Source organism: Falco cherrug, chromosome 3 (assembly GCF_023634085.1).
Source record: "Falco cherrug isolate bFalChe1 chromosome 3, bFalChe1.pri, whole genome shotgun sequence".
Lineage (NCBI taxonomy): Eukaryota > Metazoa > Chordata > Aves > Falconiformes > Falconidae > Falco > Falco cherrug.
Genome location: NC_073699.1, coordinates 97,160,474 through 97,177,023, shown reverse-complemented (window position 1 = coordinate 97,177,023; position 16,550 = coordinate 97,160,474). Strand labels below are relative to the sequence as shown.

Here is a 16,550-nt window from a genome sequence, read left to right as displayed (position 1 = left end):
TTTATTTGAGTAAGGATGCTGTAATGGTGATCTATCAGAAGCTGTGTTATCTGTAAATACCAACCATACCAGTCATCCCACTAAAGCTCCTGCAAGACATATTTCATTATCTTCCTCAAAGGACATTTCAGATATGATCCAGCAATTCTACCTTACAGAGTCTAATTAAATATAGCCATCTAGTTACCGTTGTACCAGTGAACCTTAATTACCCTGCAACCCTTTAAAGTTGTTCTGGGACACTTATTCTGATACAGTGTAGAAAGTAAGCAGAGCTTCAGATAATGACTTCCTACCCATTGGGGACTAAAAATCCTATTATATATATGAGGGCCTTTGGATAGACACATAATTTAAAAGAATGGGAAATCAGTCAGACCTATTTTTCTGAACATTTTTCATTTGTTTTCAAGCCACTCTGAGCTACCCCAAACCGGATTAAAAGGAAACTTACTTGCTCATATTTTGTATCGTTTTCCTGAGGGGAGAGGGAGGTGAAAGGAGACTGAAAAAAATTTATAAAGGCATTGCTTTTACTGAATTTTCAAGGTACCATAAAAGGTTTCTAAGGTGAGGTGCATGTTAAGTGAACACATCGCCATAATCCTCGTGGGATAAATCATGCAAATGCAGCAACAAGATATTGCAATGACACAAGAAGCTTCTCTGCACAAAATGTGTGCTTAATTCTTTGCTCTGAGGCCAATGTGGTTTCAGGGTACTGTTCAGTCCATAGATAAAGGGTTGAAAAAAAGAACCTTTATTGGCTTTTATAGTCACTTTAGCCAGTATGAGGAACAATACAGAGAACCTCTGCTACAAATAACCGCTAGTTCTCCAGTCTCAAAAGAAAGATGACTGTGATGCAGACCTCAGAAGGCAGGATGAATCCTTCAGAGAAAGCATCCCCCTTACCACACAGAATGCCACAGAACTAAGGAAGAGGATTCCTAAGCCGAAAGCATCAGAGAACTTTGTCAGAAGAAGGAGGTTAGTACTCAAGGCTTTAGTTTACAGCTGAGAATAAAAACTTTTAAGGATACACATAAACACCTGTGCATTTGTGCCACAAGGTACAAAAGATCTAGCAAGAAAAAAATATCTTTTGCTCACATAGAGATTTATATAAAGTACTTTGGTAATGTTCTATAAGAAGTAATGTGAGACATTAAATTACAAAAAATACAGTCCTCTAAAACTCAATAAGCAGAAAAAAACCCCACCCAACCAGCACATTTAATTCTGGCACAGAGGAACATCTTTCTTCAGTCCAACAGTCTTCTTTTCAGGGAAAGAAATACATCTTAATGATTGAATCCACTTTGGCCATTCTCCCCCTTACTCCACATATACCGGTTCTTCCCAGAAAATGTCTTGCTCCCTCCCAAAATTTGGAGAGGAAAAATTGTTAGCAAATATAATTATTAAGCTCCCTTATTAAGGACACTGTGACTGGAGAAAGACACAATACAGGTCTTCTTTCCACCACACTAATTCTTTCTTTCTGTATGATTTCTAGGTCTTCTGAGCTTCCCCCTCATGGAAAGGACATACAGGGAGGTTGAAGATGACTTATGCTGGAGTCTTCAGGGTATGCTTGAAGACAGGGGAAGGACAACAGATATGTTCTTTTGTTCAGTGAATGACATATTAGTTAATATTATGTCATTATGCTCACATAATATGTATGAGCATACATATTATGTGAGCAGCAGCAGTAATACCCCTCCCACTCAACGAAATAAATAGGTGAGGGGCATCTTTATATACTACAGTCCTAGATCTTTTTCTAAGATTACAAAAACAGCTAACCCAAAATAAGAAAGTTGATCTAAGCTACAGAGAATACCTTCTTCAACATCCCTACGTTTCCTTACTTAATTCACTGTAAAGCTCTGCCTTATATTCAGCGTAAAATCCTAAAAGGGGTAAACCACTCTGTTCCCAAAGGCAAACCACCCACAACATACCATTAAGAAGGGAAGTTGGACATACACTAGTGGCTATGGTACAATAAAGCTCTACTGCACACATAAACCTAATCCTGTTGTTTCACAGGAGTGAAAAAACAAGACCAAATGTATTCCAATATAGCGACAAAAAGTTATATGGGAGGTCACACGTTTTGCTAAAACAACTCTGGATTTTACTATGTCTAATACTGTCACCATGCCCACTTCCTCCCTATATCCCTCTATCTCTTACTGACAATAATCTTTATCTTTCTGTTCAAGCTTTAATGAAAACTAAATGCCTCCTTATTCACCGCGCTGATACATAGCTGATACAATGTTTTATTTTAGCAGGCAGAGGGAAGAAAGAAGTTTAAAAGCAGGATGTATGTCCAAAAGGATAATAAGCAAGCAGGTCCTACCTTTTGCTCCCTCTCAACTCTAGGTGCTACTTTAAATTGCAGTTGGCTACAAATATCAGTAAGCATTGCCAAAAGCCACAGAGGGAAACAAAACCTGAAACAGCTAAAGGTGAAGGAAGGAACACCTATGACTGCTCCTGAGCCGTCTACCTGCCACTGACTTGGGTAATTGAAAGAACAAGTGCACATCTTCCAGAGCAATCCCTCTGCTGCCCACTTCAAGGCTTTTAAATTCATGCTGGTTAACAGATGGTCCCTGCACGCTCCTAAGGCTGCTGACACATATCTCTAGGTATATATACAGACACTTAGGTGGGGACCTGCTAAGATCACGTTTCAGCTGCCTAGGGCAGCATTAACCGTGAGCAGCTAAGTTTAGCAAGCCCTGCCATGTTTTAACATGACATACCCTATGCTGCTTCGATCTCGGTGACTCTTTCCCCTGGTTTCCTATTATTATGTCATGAAGACTGTTAACAAAAAGCTATATTCCATCTGTGTAATGATACTTCCCAACCAAACAGTTTTGCCACTCTCCCCTTGGGTCTCCTGTAACACTGACAGAGCTGTTACACACACCGCTTGCAGAGGGGAAAGCCGGCAAGGTTAGATCCCAAGGTTACTCAGTGATGCCTATCTTGTTTTCTTTAAAAAATAAACATAATTTATAAATTAATTTGTCCCCAAAATTATTATTTCAAGCAGTCTTATCAGATTTATCTCACAGAATGGTTTGTACTTTCGAGACTTGAGATAAAACTAAATTAAAAACCCAGCCTTATTGATTTCCTTTTGCCTTATAATTATAGGCTATTATTTTACAGGTTATTAGTTAACCCCAGTTAATTTTTCATTATTAGCTTTGAAATACTCCAAGATTTTGCCATGCATTCACACAGCAAAAAATTAAAATTATCAATCACTTTCCATTATTTTTGGCTATTTCAGCCTAGTAATTAATTGTGATAATTTTGAAACAAACTTGATTTTGGAAAAATCACATCAGTGAAATCTACAAAGATTCTTGATGTATAGTGTAAGTCATAAGGACCAATGAAGAAAGAAGGTAGTAAGACAAAACTAAATTGTTGATGAATGGATGAAGAACATGCCAAATTGCTTTAAATATAAACAATGACTACTCATTAGCAGCTTAATGCTGTTTATTCCTAAGTCTCAGTATTTTCAATAAACCACCTTTGCCCACAATGAACTGAAGAGCACTCACTAAGCAGAGAGAAGGAGGCAGGAGTGATCATTGCTCTGGGGAGCGATTGCCTTAACTGAGTTCGTGGAAGCACTGTGTAGATTATGCAGCTCTTTATCAGAGGTCCTAAGGATACAGGGTGATCATTTCAAGCCATAGTTCCCAACTTAAAGCTTTAAGTGCTAGTATGTCAATCCTCCCAACCCAGTAGGGACAGCTTTCAAGAATCTGCAGGCCAACATATTGCTGCTGCCAGCACACATAGCCCTGATAAACACAGGGGAATGGAAAAGGCAGCAGGAAAAGAGAGATGCCAACAACAGCAGCAACAACAAAACCCCACAGAAGGCAGAAGCTGAGAGCATCGCATGAGATACTCAGCTACAGACCTCTCCACCAGCAGTCTGCACAACATGACCTTTACGCTCACATGCCCCCGCAACAGCGGCTGAGCATGGGGAAGAGCCGCTCTCCTCCAAATGTTACAAATGCCTCATGCATCCAGCATAGCCAAATCAAGGTCCCTGCATTTGTTTCTAGCACTTCTCTAGTACAAGAAAACAGAGAATTAAGCAGAAGAAGAAGAAAAAAAAAAGATATCTATGAAAACTGAACTATTGTGATGTCAGCAAGGAAAACAAAGGACCATTAGAGATGTCAGAAATCTCTTTCTCAAGGAATACTGCAATATAACAATTAATTTCTCATTTCATCCTAACTGGGGCATATTTTCTGTTCTGAGAGAGATTCCTAAGGCTTAGTGCAAAGCTGCAGCAAAATGGGACTAGCTTGAGACTCTTTTAACTTAAGGCTGTTTCTGATGGCTTAACACTGTTGTAACACTTGACTGACTTACGTTTTATGACTGGCTGAGGGAACATAGGAGCATATCTCCTAAAGAAAACACACCCCAGTCAGTTCTCAAATTTAACCATCGTAGACTCTTTACACTTTTATCCACAGAACAGGCAGACACAGAGGCAGACAAGTGTCACAGTCAAAACAGGTCCTTCCCAGTCTGAGGCATCTGGCTTTAACTATTTCCAACACTAGCAAAGAATTACATTTAGCCTTGATGAAATTTCTCTTCCATTTTAATAATGCATCAAGTATTTAATTTGCTTATAAACTATTAACCAGATGTCTGTCTGTCCAAGTACTGTAAGCACTAACCGTAAAAATGATATTGCAACATAAATTATGCATAGCAAGGATTTTTCTGATTAACTGAAATATGCGCTGCAGTTGTTATCCATCGTAGTTAAAATGGCATGTGTCCATACAGAACATCAGCATGCAAACACTTGTCACATACTTCCCCTATCTTACATACTCCACAACCAGAATGAAACCACAGTGAGTCTGGCGTGCAGAAGAAATGCAGGCATTTCATTTTTCAACTCTGCCTCCCTATGTTCTTGCTGAATTTGCTACTCATTTAAATTCTTCTTTGGACGTCATCTCCATTTTGTTTCTTACAGATTGAATTGCAATTTCAAGATACAAAAATTATTACAAAGTCTGCAGTAAAGGCAATAATTATCTTCTTTCAAATATTTAGTAACATTGGCTCTGCCACAAAACCTAGGGAAGCAGCCATGTACTGAGGGTCAAGCCGTAGCCTCAGCATATCAATGCAAAAATGTAAAAAAAACCCCTAAAACCCAAAAACCACCACAGCAATGCATTCATAATGAAGGCAACAGAATTGCATGTTTATAAATGGTTATCACATGATTATAAATAGTTTTACCCTAAAAGTATTCTGAATGAAGGAAACATCCTTACTTGACTGTATCAAATTGAACTACCACGTAAAATACATTAAATTAATCCAACTAGCATGTCATAAATGACACATTTTTCACCTTATCCAGAAGAGATACGTTATCATGAACATTTGTCACCAAGAAAGCGTGAGTGCAGCCAAGTTTTATTTTGCTACAGAAGTATAATATTCCACACTGATTCCATGGTCTAAAGTCTAAGCACAAGAAACAGCTGCTAATAACTCAATATTTCATTATCATTGACATTTTATATTATCTGAAAACAGACAGGCCAGGACATTCTTTCTGCACTAATGACTTCTGTCACACTGCAAAAACTTACAAACTTTAAGACTTGATTCTGAAGGCACTTACATGCCTAGCTGTGAATATTACTGAGTAGTCCCAATGAAACCAATTAGTTGACTCAGAGTAATTAAGCATTAAAGCTAATTATACCTGTTACTGAGAATTAGGCCCTTTCTTTTCACTAAATTTTCCAGCTAATAATTCTGAACAGAGTTGCCAGTTCTGACGATTTTATCTTAAGTTTTGGAAAAATGTATTTTCATTAAAGACACATACACCTGAAAAAAAACGTGGTTCCTGATGAAACAAGAAAAATAAAAAGGTTTTGCAGTGTTCCACCTTGCAGGAATAAACTCAGTTGCATTAACCCAACAAGCTCATCAAGCAGAAGACAAGTAATAGAGATAACTTCTTACTCAGGCCAATTCTGCCACATCAATTTTCTTGAAGAACGAGGTTAGCAACAAAGCACTACAGCAGTCTTAAAATTCTATGTACTGCAGACAGCTGTTAAGAGGCATCCGATCCCAAAGCAAACATGTACCTTCCTTCCTTCTATCTCCTGCCACGGTTGTTCCACAGCAATGTCAGTGCCATTGACTGCACGGGTATCAGCTGCACCCTGACACAGAAAGGTGATGCACATGTGCGGTGACACAAGAATGGCTAAAATATCAAAGCTTTTATTTTTAGCCAATTACAGCAATATATTCAGCATTCAGAGAAATGGATCTTGTATCATTTTCCTCTTTCCAGTTCCAGCACTTTGACTGTCTTTCCCTTCAGATTGTCCCCAGTCATATTTGTTAACTAAAGCCTGCATCAACCATTTCTCTTGGATGACAGCTGGTGAAGCAGGGGCATCTCTCCCCTTCACAGGACTGGGGGAACCTGTATGCTTATTCCCATCTGGCGCTCACTGAAGGTCATAGTCTTAAACCAAAGACCTCCGAAGGCAAGCGCAAGAGTTAAAACCTCAGTTGCTGTTAAGTTCCCTCAAAACAGACTGTCTACCTGCTGCATACATGTTGATACAGAGGCACTTCCAGCCACTCAGCTTAGGCCTGGCGAGGGCTGGTTATCTCCGATGGCGTGTGCATCCCACACAGTGGGTGGCGTTCAGTCGGGAGGCTCATTTTTCCTGGTGTGTGAACTCACACTCCCGGGGCTGCAAAAACAGCCATGAAATGAATGATGGGCACACAGTTGATCTCTAGCTATACTCCAAGTTAAGCAGTGTTAAGACTAACAGTCATCACTCAACAAAAGTGCAGGTGCAAGTTTTGGTAACGCAAAGCCTGATGGCAAAGGAGGCCAGTTCTTCAGGCCCCTTTATAAAGGTATTAAGAATTGCTATGCCAAAATCGGTGATTTGGCTGCCTAAGTATGAGAGGATCTCCATGACAATAATCTGAGGGAGTGATTAGAGCAGAGACAGAAAGTGGAACTTTTCCAAGCATGCATTTTTACTAATCCTTTCCAGAAAGAAATAAAACCTAGTACACATATTAGAAAGCCTACTACTGCATATTGCTCTCCCCTGTTCTCCTGAGCCCAATCTTTTCTACCTGAAATCCTAAAGCCACCATAATTTGGAAGTATTTTTAATAATAAAAATATGCTCTTCAGATTACCCCTTCAACATAGTTTCTAATTTGTGAGCTCTGTAATTCCAAAGTAGTTTAGATTCTTATATCATTTTAGGGATTATTTATTCTAATCATGAAGCCATGTAAAATATTTTATGATGGATATACACAAACATACACTGGTTAAACAGGAAAGAAAAAAACACAGCTCCAAATGGGATAACATTTCAAATGACTGCAGAGATGATTAATTGGGTTACTGTACTAAATCATATGTAAGGATGACCAGGGGCAAACTCAGAAACTTCAAAACAGATTTTTAAATCAAATGGTGGGTTTTAGAAAAAATTAAAAATGGATGAGATGAAAATTTCCTGCAGAAAATCCAATCAAGTAATTTCACTTTACTTACACCTGTTTAGAACGTACCCACCTCAGTGAGCTGTATAAATATTTTTTCTTATTTTACACAGTGACAAAAGTTCAGTACTTCCTCCTTCATCACTGCAGGAAAATGTATCATATCCTTCTAGACAAATCGACAGGTATGAGGCTAATACACATGACACTATCTTTCCATTAGAAAGGAAAATCATCTATCATTTTACTCTCCGTAAAGTATTCAGCACAGCTCTAAAGCTATAAAATGGAATGAATACAGCAACACAAATAATAACAGCAAGGCAGCCTATCATGAAGGCTGTAAGAAGCACTTGGGCCCAAAAAGAGTGTGGAAGGTTCCAGGACAGTGAAAATGGAAGAATCTTTTGATTTCAACTTTGTGCCCAGTTCGGACCGGGAAAGTTCCCTCATATAAAACCAACAGTCACCCTTTGTGTCCTGGCTTTCCCCCACCAGCTCTGCATCACAGAAACAGCCGACTATGAACATTTCCCAGCTTGCTAACATTTGTCTCAGCCATTCAGCAGTTTCTGCCAGGATCCTCCTCCCTCTTTACACCCTGTGAATTAATTCTGCTTGCAGCAGCACTAACCCAGGCTGCCGTGGGTTTTTTCCTCTCCCCAATGTGAGTTACTCGTCGCTGCTTAAGAACAGTAAATGGTACTGAATTAACTTGCCTTTCTAGACACAAAGACCTTTCTTCGGCACACATGGCAAAACTGTACAGAGCCACTCAGTCCTTTCCCTCCCAGCTTTGCTCTTTCAGAACATATTCCAGGAAAACATGTGGCTCCATACCACAAAGAGATAAAACAGATCTTTCATCACTGAAGAGAAACAGAGATGTATATTTCTACAGCCTGGCTCAGATCCCTGGCTGAAGTCAACAAATTACTTACATCACTTGAGGATCCAACCACTTCAGTGAGATTACTGAGTAACTTCAGTACACTTAAAATCTGTGCTGCACTTCAGGGCCAAGCAAGCCAGCTGGGCTCCATAGCTAGCACAGACTGCATCATCCCCATCAGGTCCACTTTGTCACTACCTCTCTCTCCACCTTCAGAGCTCAGCTCCTGCACCCCTCTGGCCACAGGCTTCTGTTCAGTTGTACCACTGGCGCATGTTTTAAATCAGGGTGGGTGGGATATATCCACATTCAAAAGCTCCCCTCCCTTCATTTCATAGCATGGAAACTAAATATATTCTTTCTGAAGGAACACCCTCTCTTTGCTGACCCCTTGTACAGCTATTGCAGTCATTCTGGCCTTATACCTTCTCCAAGGCATTGGCTTACTTTCTCCCCAAGTCTCCATCCCCAAGTTAAATTCCAAGTAGACAATCAGCCTTGTTCAAGCAAAGACTGACATTTGGTGACCTCCATGAACGATCCCAGAAAGGTCCCATGGCAGCTGAGATAAAGACAACTTCTTGCACCACTTAACAAGAAGGCAGTCTGCTAGAATCAACTTTGCAAAGAATTGCAGTACAAAGCTTACTCTTCTTTGGCTAGGAAGGAGTGAGAGTATCTGTATACAGAAGTACCTTCAATAGTGACTGACATTTCAAGGGCTGAAAGAGAACTTAATCAGCTCAGCTTAATGTGGTAGTCCCCCCTCCCCTAACGAACATCAATAAAATTCAGACAGGGATTCCGCAAGCAGCTGCATGAAGGGGGAGGCAGAAGAAAAGCTCACACATCTTGGATCATTCAGTGCGAGTTTTAAGTGGTCTATTTCTTTATCAGTCATCACCTCTGCTAATTTATCAAGCCTGAAAGCTACCTACCATGCGCTGTCATTTAAAAAGCATAATATTTTGCAATAGGAAGAATAGAAATCAGTCAAAACCTGTAATAGGTTAAAACCTGTAATAAATCACTTGGACTTGTCAGCTGGCACAGGACCAGGAAAGGTATCATGCTGTTGGACAACTGTCACAGATGGAGGTCCAAGTTTTCAGAAGTAATTTGGGATTAGATTTTAGATACCTGAATCAGAAAGTTAGAAAGACAATTTGAAAACTGCTTTTAGGATGCGTACAAAAAGCCAAAGATGGACATTAAGAGATGGAGCCACTCCAGACTGCTAATCACAATAAAGAAACAAAAGATCACCACCCGACAGTGACAGCACATTCCTCTAGTGTCGCACAGGAGAACGTATTTCAGAAAATTAAAAAAACTAATTTCTGTATGCAGATTGATCCAGTATCAAATATGCAAAAGGAATTCATATCTGTCTATGTTTTTATGAGGTTATATAGCTACAGTAATTTTGGCAGAAGAGGTAATTTAAATCCTTTGGGAAACATTATCCTCCTGATATGAGCATATAACTCAGATTAATAGGATTTGCATATGTATATCAGTAGAGAGAATAACCCTGAGTTTGGAAAACAGCTTTGTATTTTAATCAGTTTGGGAACATCAGCCGAAAAACCATACCAGGGACAACTAATTGAACAGCATTTGTTAACTCATGCTAGGTAATAATTGTGAGTTAATTGATCAATATTTAGAAACAAACATAATAAACATCTATGTTTTGGAAAATCAAACAAAGGAGAACTGTTACTATAGTGAAAAGAGAAGGGCAGGTAGAAGTTGTAGTGTTAATCACTTATAAATTGCGGGGTTTTTTACAATCCAGTCCAAATCTGTGCTATACTCAAATTGTATAATTGACTCTGTGTATGCAATCGCTCAGCTGTTCAACAATACAGATAACAGCAGTAATGGTATAATTATAACTTACAGCTGAAGTAGATAAAAACCGGCTAGTTCTTAACTAGTGGTTGTAATTAAGAATGGAGAAGAGCAGTAGACACTGCATCTGCTTATGTTCATTAATAAAAGTGGATTTTAAGTTCCAATACAGCAAAGCAGCTGCACACTGCATCCAACTCCTGACCATGTCCCAAGAGAAGACAATGACTGGGGAATGCAGCTAGACTTGTAGCAGCTGTAGGAAAAAACAGCTCTGTAAGCAGTGGTTGAGTGGCAGCTGTAGATGTAGAATGCACTACATGGAAAGCAAGCGCTAAGCGCATAAGGAAGAGGTGATTTCCTGCACCCCAAGCATTGCTTTAGTTTCTACTGCATCAATGAGTTGAAGAAACAGCATTACTTCCTTTCCATCACCTCCCCCCCGCCCCCCGCACAAGTAAAGACATACACCCCACTCGTGCATTGCCAACCCACGGACAGCGAGGTGAGAACAAGACAAAGCGGGACATGTAGTTTCCCCGCCCCGGCGGAGCGGCCAGCCCCCGGCCAGCACCGGGCGCTCCGGCCGACGGTTCAGCACCAGGGGCGGCGGACAGCGCCCGAGGGCTCCCGCCCCGCCCCGCCGCAGGGGCACCCCTGGGACCCGGAGTGACCTGGCATCCCCCCGGCCACATGGGTAACACCGCCAGCAGCGAAACCGCACATGAAAAAACCCAACACAGGTTCGTTTAGAAAAATGGGATATCTTTTTTCACACGTGTGTCCCCCCCCCAAAAAAAATAATAAATCAAACAACCATCAAGAACTGCACCTCATAAATAATTAAAGTTTCAAAAGCAAACCCCGCACCATGCAGCATTATTAAGCATGAGCAAAAGTGGCTGAACAAATTTCCTAACAGCTGTTTCCTTGCAATAGAGAGTTCTCAAACCCAGGCTGATTGGTTTGTGCTTTCTGAGCAAACAGAAGAGTAAAATCAACAGCTCAGAAATGAAGTGGGTACCAGTGGCACGTTTCACTTGCTTTTTGGCTCACTCACTCAATACTGGTTGCTAAGCAATTTTAGGGGTTTTTCAAAGCTCAAAACTGCTCACTGCCAGACGGATTAATGAAAACACACACTTGCACTACTTACAACATTTTTCATTTATATTTCTTGATACACCAGTACTGTTGCTTTTAATTATTTCTTTTACAGGAATTCCATTCCCAGGTTTGAAAGTAAAGACGTAATTAAAGAGAGCCAGGGATAGGGGAAGCCAACTGTAATAACCAAATTTTTCGGTGGATTGCAGGAAAGAGGTGCCTAGAGACTTGCACATCCTCTGGGAATTGTGGTAAAGACGACATGTCTAGCTCAGCATAGAGATGTAAGGCACCAGGCGACCTGAAGGTGCCTTGCCCTTAACTGGTTTATCTATTTATAACTACATGACATAACATTACCTGTGACAGAACAAGTCAACACAGGGTTATTTCAGCAGTCACATAACCATATACAGCCTCTTTGTATTTACACTTTACGCACAGTGATGCTCTTTCCATTTTCACACCCAATTCTTTAGAGCTGAAACCTGGTATCTGGCAGTGTCTTCCAGCCTGCACCCTGAAATACCACCCAACTTACCTACAGCTCAGTAATGTTTAAAAAGTCATGATCTGAAAGAAATAATGACCCACCATACCACGCAAGCAACTGTTCCATCAATGGTAATACCAAACTGCGTATTAGCCATTACCAAGGGTGTAATTACAGCAGTGATAATGGGAGGGGGAGGGGAATCCGTTCCCTCCCCAAATGGAAGAGAAAACGCATCTCTGCCATCTCCAACTTTCTGCCAGCTGAAAGCAGGGAGGAGGGATGAGGAGACTGCAACATGGCAAGCAGCAACTCTGAGGCAGCCCTTTTCCCTTTACAACTGGTAGGGAGCTGACAGGCTCAGCATCAAAGACTGTTACACAGTTGGGTCATTCTGTGTGCTGCTGCCGGGACATGAGGCAGACTGCAGCAGAGCTTCCTGGCTACAGATCCTCCCTCATGCCCCCCCCCCAGACAGAGGAAGTCTGGTTTGGTGCAAAGAACTAACAGAAAGAACTTTCTTTTCCTTTGTTTTTGAGAGCAAGTAACTTCTGGTGTAGTTTACTGTTGACAGAGCCCATAAGGAAAGAAAAGGTCAGGGAAGGAGGGAAAATGCCAGGCCTAGTAGGAAGGGAACGAGAGAAGTCACCATGTGCGGGACAAACTGAAGCGGACAGCTGAAATATCGAGGGAGACATGAGGAAGAGGTGGCAGGGAAGAAGGAGCAGCAGTAGTGCAGGGGGGCAGAAAGGTCAGGTGGGGACCTGCGGGAGGCTCGCCCTGACAACGGGCAGGAAGAGGTGAATGTGGGGTGCTGGAGGTGCGCTGGTAGAAACCATCAGGCTGCACACCCATCGGGAGTCGCAAAAAGCAACGCTGAGACAAGCGGGGACTTCCCAAGACTGAGAAAAAGTGGACAAGGCAGGTGCAAGTTTCCTTGCACTTTTGAGGCACAGACCCATCAGGGGAAGGAGGCAAAGAGGGAGAAGGGAAGAGACTTGCCCAATGCCAAGGGCGGTGTTTCCAGGTGGAACGCCAGAAGAGCCTGGCGAGGTGGGACAGAGCAGAAGTGCTGTGGGGCAGAGGCACCAGGCTCTGTGTGGTGAGCGGAGGCTGCGCTGGCAGAGGGGAGGCTGGGACAGGCCGGGCGGAGAAGGGGAGCCGGCCCCCGGCGGGGCAGAGGGGGGCCGCTCGGCGGGCCAGGCCCGCAGGAGGCCGGGGAGGTGCGAAGAAGTGGGCGCCGGGGCAGGGCCGGGCGGCGGTGCCCGGGGAGCCCGCCGAGGCTGGCGGGGGTGGAGGCCGCGGTGCCGGGGGCGGCCCCTTCTCTCCTGCCGCCCCCGCCGCCGTGGCAGCCGCCGCCGGTCGCCGGGCGGCCGTGAGCCGGGCGGGCCGCCCCGCCGTGCCGTGCCGTGCCGTGCCGCCTCTCACCTGTCTCGAGGTTGAAGGAGATGCGGGCCTCAGCGAGGTAGGGGGTGTCGCTCTTGGAGCGGACGCGGCGGATGGGTCTGCGGTCGATGTCCTCCTCGGAAGATGCCGCCATTAATGTGGGCACGGTGAGCAGCGTGGCCCGGCGAGCTGGCGAGGGCGAGCGGCGGCGCGGCGCGGGGCGGCCGGGCGAGGAGGGGGCGGAGGGGGCGGACGGGGAGGGAGGCGCGGGGAGGGGGAGGGGAGGACGGGGAGGGGAGGACGGGGAAGGAGAGAGGGAAAGGGAGAAAGGAGCGGAGGGAGGGAGGGAGAGAGACAGGGAAAACCCGTCAAGGATCTGCGGACGGGAGCGGCCACGGCGGCCCTGCCCGCTGCCCGCTGCTTCTGCCCGCCGGCAGCGCCTCCGCCGGCCGCGTCCCGCCCGCCGCTGCTCGCCTCAGGGCGGCGGCCCTGGCTGCGCGGGGCACGGAGCGGCGGCCCGGCCGGCCCGGGGGTCACACCCGAGGGGGCTTCCCGCCCCCGGGGGAGGGTCCCGCTGAGGTGATTCCCGCCCCGCGCCCCGCGCCCCGGCCGAGCTGAGGTGCCAAACGGCGGCGGCCCTGGCACCTCCCGCCCGCCCCCGGCAGCCTGAACCGCCCCGTCCTGGCCCAGCGCTCCCAGAGCTCCCAGCACGGATGGAGCGAGCCTTGGTGGGAAGGCCAAGGGCTCATCCCTTCACCTCCTTCTCCTCTTCCCTTGGGCAAACTCATTAAGGCAACCAGAACGGTGCACCAGGCCAAGCGCCTTAAAATGCATCGAGGAGCCTGCGCTTGACCATCACTTGAAGCTTGGAGCTCATCTTCATAAGTCGCTTTGGCAAGTCTTTGAAAAAAATGTGCCTGTAGGCCAAAATCAGTGACCCCCTTCCCCAGCTGCAAACTGGGGACAACGTTTTGTTGCTTCTCCCCTACTCTGCCTTCTCTGTGTAATCATCAGCCCCGTATGTCAATGTTCCTACCCCTGGTTGTAGGCTGCCTGCCGCATTAAGGCTCCAATTTGCGTTGGGACCTCTAGGTGTTAGTGCAATGCAAATAACTAAAAATGCTATTCAAAAAATAATAAATCTGAGTAGCACAAAAGTACTACATAAAGCGAGAGTTAAACAGTTAAAATATGTGCCAGGGAGTGTACTAGTTCATCTCAGGTGATTCAGATCTTTTAAAGAAAACCCAGTCTGCTTAAACTCCCAAAGTTTTCAGTCCTTCCAATATCTTTTGTTTTGGTCACCTTCTGTAAGAAAAAAGACCAGAAAATGCTGGGGCTCAGTAACTCTGAAGGCAGTAATAGTAATGTTAGCTGGTCTCAGTTTTGGGGGACAGCTCTCATACTCAGTCCTGCAGAATCAAGAGTTTTCTGTTACACTTTTGCCAATTAAACCTGTAGAGGTTTCGGGACATGCTGGGTATTCTTCTGTAGTTGTAATGTGGGGTTTAGCTGAAGCCTGCTGTTAGCAGTAATCCCTTCCTGAATGTTCACAAGAACTTCCATGTTTCTGGGTGCCTGTAGTGGATAAGTTACATTTCTGTCTTGGTTGCAAAGCCATTCTCTTTTGCTCTGCTCTCGCTGGCTCACTATAGCTAAAACGTGGGAAAATCCTTGCAGGAGAATTTTGAAAAGGATCCCTGTTTCTACATATGCAGGTGCTTGTAGTTAGACAGCTGTGACATCCTTGGATGTCTGGTGAACCACCGTACCACTTGTGAATGAGGACATACCATCTGGTCCATCTGCAGCTGAAAAAAAGTCTTTAATTAACACCATATTCTGTTTGGGGAAGGGGTGGTCTTACCATTATCAAGGTTGAAGCAGATCCTAGCTTCTTCCAAGTAAGGGGTGTCACTCTTAGACCGGAGTCTTCTGATGGGTCTCCGGTCTATGTCATCCTCAGAAGATGCTGTCATCAGAGTGGGCACGGTGAGAAGAGTTGCCCGACGAGCTGATAAGAAAGAACAAAGGAAGAGGAGAATAGCAGGAGAAAGGAGAAATGGAAGGAGGGAAGACAAGGGAGAAAAAAAAGAAGAAGAAAAAAAAAAGAAAACCACTCAGTGGAAAGGAGGATCTTTAGCAGGTACTAGAAGAGACTGTTTGCTGTAAGGTCCATGCCTCACATGCTGCAGAATTTAAGGGCTGCACTGAATGACACCAAGAAGCAAAAAGATTGCTGTGCTGCGTGCCCCAAAGACACAGGTTATAGCTCTGTTTCTGCCACAGATTGCTTGTTCAAAGTTCCTAGTTTTGCCACTTAAACCACTCTTTTCAGAAATTCTCAATAGCTGCAGTCTCTTCTTTTTCTGAATACTGTTTTTGAGGCTGTGATGCCTAAGTGTTCACTTAATCTGTAGAGATCAGTGGAAGCTGTGCTTGGGACACGTGATGTAATGCCTACAGCAACTATTCCAAAACTCAGTCTCTTGTTGTCTTGATTTGGGCACTCAAAATTAACAGCTACTTGTTGCTCTTGATTGCTTTATGGTTAAGTTTCTTAACTGTGAAACAGGAAGAATCACTGTTTTCTTTTTTTCTTTCAGTAGGGATTTTGTGAAGGTACAAATTCATTAGTATTTGTAAAGTATTCATGTACTTTAGTGAAGCACTAAAAAAGCATGAAAAGCCCATGAGGAAATTAAGATTTGTACCTTCTGAGCAGTGTTTATATGGCTTGAGGCTATGCCTTCAGGGAGGTGAAAGCAAAATATTTAATACTGGCTCATTAAGTGAGTGCTGCCCACTCCATGCGCTGATGAAGCAAATGGTAGGATAGTAAAAAATTACTGTGTTATCATGCAATTAGAAACTGTACTATAATACATATCTGTAAAGAAACTGAACTAATGTTGCAGAGGCAAGCTTCATTGTGGCATTGTGTAAGTATTTAGCACTTGACCTTACAACCTCGATAATGCCCTTTAATGTAGATATTTTTTATGTGAAATATAATTATGAGTGGCTGTTCCAATGCTTTGGGAGCTGAGCCTATAAATTACAAATCACAAACATAAGAGCTTCTGTAAATATTTCCACCTCGGTTCTCTCTCTCCGAGCAGAGATTATCACAAATGCTAGATGAGATCTGGCTGATCACTGAAAGTGTGAGCACCGTGCACAAGTACCTTCTCAGTGTGTTTCTTT

The 16,550-nt window shown here is 43.7% G+C and overlaps 1 protein-coding gene and 1 long non-coding RNA gene across 2 annotated transcripts in view; one reads left to right on the top strand and one right to left on the bottom strand.

The window, feature by feature from the left end:
* The window catches only part of PHACTR1 (phosphatase and actin regulator 1), a 300,846-nt gene extending 287,337 nt beyond the window's left edge, over positions 1-13,509 (bottom strand). Inside the window, exon 1 of the mRNA XM_055703434.1 lies at positions 13,386-13,509. Coding sequence (XP_055559409.1) covers positions 13,386-13,497 — 112 coding nt within the window. The 5' untranslated portion in view covers positions 13,498-13,509. The remainder of the gene's footprint in view (positions 1-13,385) is intronic.
* LOC114014710 (uncharacterized) overlaps positions 13,381-16,550 on the top strand; it is a 35,306-nt gene continuing 32,136 nt past the window's right edge. The window contains exon 1 of the long non-coding RNA XR_008731159.1: positions 13,381-13,510. This is a non-coding gene — a long non-coding RNA (uncharacterized LOC114014710). The remainder of the gene's footprint in view (positions 13,511-16,550) is intronic.